Raw genomic sequence first — 9,686 nt, forward strand, 5'->3', positions numbered from 1 at the left:
TTATCTCAAGTAAAATTGCACTAAACCTTCTCTCGGTTGCAAAAGTGTGAAATGACGAAATAATGGCTAAAACATAATTAATATCTAGATTCTAAGCAAGTTTGGACTGGGGCGCTTTTATCTCCGAGTGACTGCTGTCTGGAGGGGAGTGATGACTGTATCAGCCCATTGCCGCCCCTTCACTGAGCAGCGATTGGCTGTGGTCAGGAGCGTGTGGAGGATAAGTTCCAGGGGCGTGAGGACCCTGCTCACTGTCGGGGAGTTCGAGCCCAGCTGGAATCTAGAGGGAAGTCCGGCTCACACCTCCTTCAGCCCAGCATCTCCACAGCGGACAGGTAATGAGGTTAAACTCCGCCAACTTCTGGCAAATGACCGAGCCTAGACCGAAACTGCAGAGATTGGAATGTCTGTTTTAAAGTGTTGAGGATGCTGGCTGGGTGGGTGATATCTTTGAAAAGGCTGTCGTTTGCTGAAGATGCAAGAGGTGAGCATCAGAGAACAGCCGGTGTGTGGCGCGCTACAGGCGGGGTGAGATTCAGTGACTGCCCCGGGACGGGCTACTGATCACTACAAGTTAGTTTATTTACACTCTTCCAAGCAGTAGATTCTATCTTCCTTCCTTATTCGCGGGCAGAAACTTAATTTTGTCTGTCTAGGTGTGGCGTCTGAGGTACAAAGTGCTGGAAACACGCGCCAGGTCTGGCAGGGGCCGAGGAGAGAGGAAATAAGGTAACAGTTAAGGTGGGAGACTATTATTTGCGTTCTTCTCGCAAACTGCAACGAGAAGTGTTTCATTAAGTTTGCAGGCGGTGGGGGTACTCTGTGACATCGGGCAGCGATCTCCCTGCTCTAACTCCAAATCTGTCCCAACCGGTGAGGGACTGCTTATTTCACCTGTTTCACCTTCCCTTCTCCGTCAGGAGTGTTGTGAATTTGCCGAAGAGATTCTTACAGGTATTGGGGTGTGGTTCAAACTAAGCGGGGCTGGCCCAGTCTCCAGGACACGGGGTTGTTGTCGATCAAAAGGACTCAGTATTTGACTCATTGAATGGAAACGGCAGAAACGTGGCGAGATTAGTGCTTGGGTAAGCGATGCGAGATGGTCCCGTGTTAGCAAATAAACGTCGAATTCCTGCGATTCATAAAAAGTGGAGTTATTCTGCAGCGTTCGGCCCCCATCGCTTCCCCGTGTTAATGAACACAAGGTTCACTGCAGATGCTGGAAATCCAGAGCAACGCACAACATGCTGACTGAAGGGTCCTGCCGAAGGGTTTCAGCCCGAAACGTCGACTGTACTCTTTTCCTAGACGCTGCCTAATCTGTTGAGTTCCTCCGGCATTCTGTGTGTTGCTCGGTGTTGATGAACTGTGTTGTTCGTCCGGGTGCACCGTCTCATCTGTCACTAATCCTCTACCACACCCCGCCACCGCTCCTTCACTCCACCCAGCTGCTCCCACAGTATCGGGAGCGCCGCTGGCCGCTTTTCGCCTGTCACTGGTCCGGGCTTTCCAATTACCGATCTCGAAACCACTGCACTGGGATCAGATGGAAGGAAACATTAACGGGGCGATCCTTGGGGTAAGAGTAGTTGGGATAAATGTGGCTGGGGTCTAGGGACAGTAAACTTCTCACCTAGGTCGGTGAGGATGAGCAAACCCGGCGCTCAGGGAGACGAAACGCGCCTTCCCACTTTCGGACTCTCCCCGGCCCCGACATTACCGGCGCCGCTAGACACAGACCGGGACGGTGCATGGTTTCCCTGAGGCTGCGAAGGTGGGGGTACTTTTATCCACACAGGACGCCCGAGTTCAGTTCGCCGTCTGCGACCCGAGGAGACATTTAGAACCTGGGAGAGCGCGGCCAAGGAACGCGCGCTCCCCAAAAAGGGCGGTAGACAGCTTCACCGTATCCTCCGCAGCGGAGGGTGCATCGCCTACGAGCTGTTTAGCGTTCCTCAGTGGAGTTCAGGAGTCCCGGGAGAGGGGGATTTCAGACCTGGGAAAGGACGAGGAGAATAGAAATTCGGCCCGGCGAGCTGATGCTGACCATCAGCCCCCCATTAATCCCATTTTATTCCCCCCACGCCCACCCACCATCAATCTGGTGCACATGTGTACCACCTCTATCCACCACAATCACCTCTCTGTCCTCTCGACCCCCACCCCCCCCTTCACTGCAACTCAACTCTTGCTTCATTTCCAACTTTACCCAGTTACCATGACAGGCCATTGACAGGAAACATAAACTCTCCTTGTCTCTCCACAGACGCTGCCTGTCCTGTTGAGAACGTCCAGCATTCCCTGTTTACATTTCAGATTTCCAGCATCTGCCTCGGCTTGCTTTTAGCTTTGCCCTTTCTGAGCAAGCAGATATGATAGTGGCATTTAAGAGGCTTTAAGACAACATAAATGACAGGCACAGTAAGGACTATGTTCAAGTGGCCCTAGTGAGATTTAATTGTGGTTGGTGCAAACATGATGGAGCGAAGGGCCTGTCCCTGTGCTGTGTGGTCTGCGTTTCCAGCCTCCATTTTCAAAGTCTGACAAAGCCTCAGCCCTTACCTCAGTGGCCAGCTGTACTGAGGTGTCCCCGACTGTGGCCTGGTGTGGGAATCAGTGATATGTGGTCTTGTTCTCAGCTGGAGCTCCATCTCCAGGCGTGCAAGAACAGCGTGCCTGAGATGTCTTTGCAATGATGTCCTGCACTGGGACAGGGGAGCTTCACTGGGTCACAAGTTGTAATGCTTCTGATGATGCACACCTCCTTCTTAAAAAGAAAGCTCAACATTTCTCTTAACACCTCCAGGATTTTCCACACACTTGCAGCCAACAAAGTACTTAGATTTTAACCACTGTTCCAAATGTTCCAAATCGTGCACAGAAAGCTCCCTTAAAAATTTCCTCCTCTTGACTTTGCAGATCCTCACTAGGGCAAATGGCCCTGTTTTACAATGATGATCATGACAATGATTTTAGCAATATTATTGTTGCCTAAGTGTTGGAGAATGAAGGGAGAGGTACACAGAATTGTGAGGCGTGTAGACAGAGGAAATGCAAGCAGACTTTTCCCACTGAGGGTTATTGAGACTAGTTCTAGAGGTCATGGGTTAAGGGTGAAAGCTGAAATGTTTAAGGCAAACATGAGGAGGGACTCCTTCACTCAGAGTGTGGATGCAAGTTCAGTTTCAAAATTTAAGAGAAATTTAGATAAATACATGGATGGGGGTGGGGGTGGATTTGGAGGGCTATGGTCCAAGTGTAGATAGAATAGACAGAATAATAGTTTGACACAAACTAGATGGGCTAAAGGGCCTTTTGTGTGCAGCAGTGATCTATGACTCAATGACTCAATTAGCATTAGCCTCAGAACCTCAGCCGTAATTACCTGGCAGTAGTCTCAGGGATATTCTCCATCTATGATGGGACCTTGGCTGAATGAGAAGCAGCAGTTGTACAGTCCTCCTTCAGTACGGCACCAGCATGATTTCTGTGGTCCAGGCTTCGAGTGGAGTTTGAATCCGTGACCTGTCTCAGCTGCAGGAGTCCTACTGATAGCCCCTGCTGCCAACGTTCCCAGCCTGAATGGTTCCTCTGTGTGGTTTGATAATGGCCATAACTTTGACTTGTTTATTCTGTTCCCAGTTTGAAACTCTATCTGGTTATTTGCCCATTTATATTCAAGGCCATAATTTAGACCCAGTTACATCTCACAGCTTGCTACAGGCAAACCATGAACTCCTTCATTGCAACTATGAATAAGTGTGGGTGTAGTTTAAGGACAGAGACATTCTTGCCAATGACTTGCCCCAGTGGATTCATACATCTCATCTAGTGTGGCAAAGTCAGTCATTCAGTTCACCAGATCCACACTGGTGCTCCTAAGAGCATATGACATAGGAGCAGAATTAGGCCATTTGGCCCATTGAGTCTGCTCTACCATTCCATCATGGCTGATTGATTCTCCCTCTCAACCCCATTCACATGCCTTCTACCTGTAACCTTTGACATCCTTTCTAATTAGGAACCTATCAACCTCTGCTTTAAATATATCCAATGATTTTGACTTCACAGCCATCTGTGGCAATGAATTCCACAGATTTACCAAAGTTCAAAGTAAATTTATTATCAAAGTACAAATATGTCACTATATACAACACTGATTAATTTTCATTTTCTTGCAGGCATACTCAATAAATCCATAATTGAATCACTGAAAGACTGCACCAACTTGGGCATTCAAACCAGTGTACAAAAGACAACAAACTGCAAATCCAAAAAAAAAGAAATAATAACCACCATCTGGCTAAAGAAATCCCTCCTCATTCTGTTCTAAAGGGACATCCCTGTATTCTGAGGCTGAGACCTCTGGCCCTGGACTTCCCCCACTACTGGAAACATCCCTCTATGTCTACTCTGTCCAGACCTTTCAACATTCGGGAGAGTTCCCCCCCCCATGCCATTCTATTTCACTGATGTTCGACAATGCTCTCTGTGCCCTGATGAAGAGAATTCCTGTTTTGCAGGTGGTTCCTCACAAAGATGAAAGTGGTGGTTCTCAGCAGTTGCCTCTTGGCCGTGGCCTTGGCTGCTCCGGTAAGCAACAGTTTTCAATAAAAACAACTACTTATTGTCAGCACCCCACTGGCCAGTCAGACTGAACTCAGTCATGGCCTCTCCTTGTCTGTGCCTGTCTTGGCCTGACTCATTCTACAGTGAAAGCTATGAGCCTCTATTTCTACATGAAGAGAATTTCACTCAATGATAAGACCATAAGATATAGGAGCAGAAGTAGGCCATTCATCCCATCGAGACTGCTCTGCCATTCAATCGTGGCTGATCCAATTCTTCCAGTCATCCCAATTCCCCTGCCTTCTCCCCTTACCCTTTGATGCCCTGGCTAATCAAGAACCTATCTATCTCTGCCTTAAATGCACCCAAAGATTTGGTCTCCACAGCCGCTCGTGGCAACAAATTCCACAGATTTACCACCTGCTGACTGAAGTAATTTCTCCGCATCTCTGTTCTAAATGAACATCCTTCAACCCTGAAGTCGTGCCGAATTGTCCTAGACTCCCCTACCATGGGAAATAACTTTGCCATATCTAATCTGTTCAGGCCTTTTAACATTCAGATTGTTTTAACATTCCGAATATAGACAGCCCGATTCAGAGTACAAGATTTATTTCACTGCAAAATGAACATTGGGTAGCTTCAATCCACCTACTACCAAAACACAACTTCATTCTCGCTACCAATGGCCAAGCTTGGCCACTAGCTGAAAGTGAACCATATTCCAAAATCACACCCCATCTTAGCCAAGTATTATGTGCAGTTCTGGTCAAACAAGGCTGTACCAATTTGTGAAATGGTGCACCCACATCTAACTACCCAGATTAAATGCAGCCCCATTCTCTCCTAAACAACTTGTAAAGATATTAAAGAGCCACCAAGATTCATTACATTGTGTCAGGCACTCTCCCGACCACAGACCTTTGGGCTTCAGAGCTGTGGGGAGAGGAGGAGAGTGTGGGTTAGTTACCTGATCTGCTCCTTATCAGGAGGACTGGTGGCTTATAGCATTTTCAGTGATAGGACAGGGTCAGGAAGAGAAAAAAGGTAAGAAACAATCATCAGACCTCGGCTACCTCGGATGGGAAGAGAAGAATAACAGCAGCCTTTTAGGAAATCTCTGGGAACAGAGCATGCCCCACCTAGAGCCAAGGAAGTGGAAGGAGTGAGCCAGAGACAGAGGGTGTTCACCAAAGGATAGAGAGCATGTTACTTGTGGCAATGGTGACCAGGTATCAACATCATCATTTCCAAAATGTTCAATAGTTGTTTTACTTTTAATTTCCCAGGTGTGGAAAGCCAGAAGTTGGAATAGTGGCAGCAACGAGGTAAGTCTGATACTACCTGTGATAGTAAAGTCAATTTCAGTTACTCTGGAAAGTGGAAGAGGGGTTACAACAAGATGATGCTGAGCTCCGGGATGGGATGTTCGGGGAACTGTTGTGAAGCCAGAGAACTGGGTTCATGAAGGTGGTGGATAGGAGTTGGGAGAGACATCCAATCAAGATCAGAACTAGAAGGGCTGGGAGTGGAAGCTAACAATCCCATGGGGCCTGGAAAAGGTGAGGTGGAGATTGGTGGATGTGGGGAGGACACTGTTGGTGCTAAGTCCCAAAGTCCCTGAGCATGAGTCGTTTAGAGTGGAATCGCCACCCAGCGCTGATCCATGGTCATCCAGCTGAAGTTGTCTCTGGTATTAGTTGGTCCATAACCCCAGCAGAATGTTCCAAGGGAACACCTCTCCCTGCAATCAACAGGCCCAGGAATAAAGCAACAACTCAGTTGAACATTTGACATAACATCATTCAACATGACAACACCCATTCAGACTGAGATAGAACAAGTTAGGACATGTATTAAACCTCAGGTAATGATAAGGTTTTGATAATGAACCTCTTTGATTTTTAATTACAGCGATACAGTCGTTACTTTCAACCTTTTTACCCATCTTATTACCCCTTTTCACCATACCATAGATTTCCCTTCTACCGACACCCCAAATTTCCTTACTTTCCTGGATTCATCTATCCTGGCTATGGACAGGTACCTGTATTTAACGATTTTGAAAGACATGTCAATCCTGGGGCATCAAATGTGAAAGAGAACGATGTGGAAGAAAGTGCCCCAGAGGAATATTCCATGGTCAATGGAGCTAGTATCAGCTCTGAAGTTTCCCTTGAGGACTCCAGCAGTGTTGAGGATGATTACAGGATGACCTTTGTGAATGTGCCAAGTGAGTTACCAGATGACAGGTATCCTGGTGTGCCAGATTACACATACCCTGGGGTGCCAGATTATGAGGGTCCCGTAACACCTGATGAAGAGTTCCCCAGAGTGCCAGATTACGAGGAGCCTTTCATACCAGGAGTCGATACAGGAGTGGATGTTGACTTTCACCAGCAAAGCTCCAAGGACACAGAAGGTGTAGAGGAGCCCACCGGTGTTCTACCGTACTCAGACTCCTTGCAGAATTTTGATTCACTCGGATTAACCCGGGAAGATAATGAGATGGTTGTAGGCAGTAATGAGGATGATGGTCATCATGAAGCAGTCCGTGAACCCACAGAAAAGGATGCTGATCAAGGGGAAAGCTTGAATAGCCAGGAATATGTGGAGCAGCAAAGGACTAATGAAGACTTGGCCGAGGAACCACAATCCCATGAGGTAGGTTTTCTCTTCATCTGTTTACTGCCCAGCAGACTGTTCAGTGAGCTGACCTCCAGCTGAGGGCACTACCCATCTTTTACGATGCTTTCAAGCCACTTTATCCACGGTCTTTCAGAGGGTGTGAATAATATGCTTTCCAGTACAGAATGAACTTTCTTCCATGTTTCCTCAGCTGTCATTTCCACAATTATTCCCACTCCTTTAGAGCATCTCAGTCCAGGATTCTCTAGTTTTGTTGAAAATATATTAAGAAGTCCAAGAATTGTTTAACACGAGATAGTCTGACTTGGGTAAGTTAGTCCTGAGGTAGCTCACTCGTACGTTGCTAATGACCCAAAACTATTTTTAAAACAATGATTTTTTTGTTGGCTTCTTCTGACATAGAATCTGACTGGTGTATATAGATTTTTAACAGCTCCAACAGTAATTTGTCACCCTATGCTGATGTTTCTATTGACACAGGATGTTGATGCCAATCTAAGGGATACGGATTTTACCCCCCATAATAATGATGAAGATGGTGACAGTTATGAAGGTGATGATAATTATGATGATGATTATGGTTTTGCTGACAATAACCAAAATCACAGTGATGGAACTGAATCTGAATTCAACGAACCAGATTCCAATCAGAAAATTTCATCAGATTCAGATGAGACTGACTTCAATGCCGGTGGAATTGAGTTCAATGAGAACAACAGTGATGATGAGGATTCCAGTGAGGATGTCACCAGCAAGGGCACTGCTGAAGATGACAGTGTACTTGACGACTGTAAGTATCCCCACACTGCAGATTTATCAGTAATAATTTCTAAAATTCACCTACATGGGTGGTAGTTCTCCTAGTTGGTGAATCTGGATGTATCATCTGGTGAATGGCAGGAGGCAACTTGCTTTCATCACCTCTACTTGACTTTAGTGACAATCTGCAGCCCTTATCTTCTTTTACTTGGTTAGTAAGAACGCCAGGTCTAAGTGCCTGCCTATACGGTCAAGCAGTATCAGGGTCAAAAGATTAGCACAGCATTGTGGGCCGAAAGGTAGGTACTGTGTTGTACTGTTCTATGTTCTAAGGCTTACACCACTGTGGTACTGCACAGCCTAGGAATGTATACAGAATTTGAAGGCCGCCTGGTGAATATTGTTGAAACTAACCCGTGGCATTATTTTTTGTTGCAGACAGCGAAGCCAACTTTTTCTTCTAATGTGCTGATGGACGTGCCAAAGATGTTGGATTAAAGTGATTCTTTATACCTTTTACAATCTTTGAACAGTAAAATGGAACTGATGGACAGAATGTGTTAATTTCATCATTGGAGATGTTAAACATGCAAATTATGGACTTTTTGCTTAACTAAACTCACTTCATTCGGGGGGGGGGGTAAGGTTTTCTGACATTATATAGAATATATATTTCACACTATTGGCCAAACCATCAGGGATCTTTACCCTAAGCTGATGATACATCTAGAAGAATCTAAACAACTGTGTACTATAAAGCAATCTCTTTTCAAGCTATTTGTTCTTGGTACATGGGCATTGATTGCAAGATCCATATTATCCCCCCATCCCCAAAAAACCATTGAAAAGGTAATGGAGAACCACTGGAGACACATGTAGTGAAGGTGTTAGCTTTAGGAAGGGAGTCTCCGGATTTAGACCTAGTTATTACAAAGAGGCAAATTCGTACTTCTGAACTAGGATGGTGTTCGATTTGGAGGGTTATAGTGCTCTCATGACCCAGTTACCCCTATCCTCCTTTGGTCCTTAGCGGTTGAGTTGCAGGTTTGGAAGGTGCTGCCAAAGACTCTTGGCAAGTTGCTACATTTACATTCATCGTTCCTTTGGCACGTCCCTTTCGGGAAGTTCCTGTACTGATTCATTAGAGATCAAGGGATCTAAATATTTTTATTCGACACAGCGATGCTGCATTTATCTGTACATGTTTTTATTTTTTATTTATATGTATATGTGAGGGAGAAAGGGTTTTAAGCAGTCATTCCTATATTGAATTCGGTTGTGCAAATTGGTTGTGTTGGCTGTTTTTAAATCTATTTGAAAAACTGCTCAATTCCTATAAATAAAGTACCTTGAAAATAATTTTTCTGAGGAGTGATTTAATTGCATTGTTTCAATTCAGTATCTGGAATATTGTAAAGATTCCCTGCGAGTACCAGGATCACACATTGCTGAGGTTCTGTTTTTGTACATATCATGCCTACTGAGAGGATGAATGCATCAACTCTCCAGCTTTCTGGATTTACGATTCTCAGCCTAGTGCAGTTCCAATGAAAACTGTGAGGTCTGAATGAGAGTGGACTGTGAATTGTAGAGTTGTATCCAGTCAAACCCTACTGGGAGCACAAAGGGGAAAAAGACAGACCACCTCCAGCTTTCACAGTCAAAAGAACTGTCAGTTACCCCTCTCCATTGAGGATGAATGAGCACAG

At 45.6% G+C, this 9,686-nt stretch overlaps 1 protein-coding gene across 1 annotated transcript; it reads left to right on the forward strand.

Moving 5' to 3' along the window:
- Positions 1-997: 997 nt before the first annotated feature.
- On the forward strand, positions 998-9,307 carry LOC134344969 (protein starmaker-like). Its single transcript, XM_063045101.1, has 6 exons — positions 998-1,085; positions 4,524-4,593; positions 5,859-5,897; positions 6,484-7,233; positions 7,699-8,008; positions 8,416-9,307. The coding sequence occupies exons 2-6, from the start codon at positions 4,540-4,542 to the stop codon at positions 8,439-8,441; spliced, it is 1,179 nt and encodes a 392-aa protein (XP_062901171.1). The 5' UTR covers positions 998-1,085; positions 4,524-4,539; the 3' UTR covers positions 8,442-9,307.
- The last annotated feature ends 379 nt before the right edge of the window (positions 9,308-9,686 follow it).

Source organism: Mobula hypostoma, chromosome 4 (genome assembly GCF_963921235.1).
Source record: "Mobula hypostoma chromosome 4, sMobHyp1.1, whole genome shotgun sequence".
In the NCBI taxonomy this organism is placed as follows: Eukaryota; Metazoa; Chordata; class Chondrichthyes; order Myliobatiformes; family Myliobatidae; genus Mobula; species Mobula hypostoma.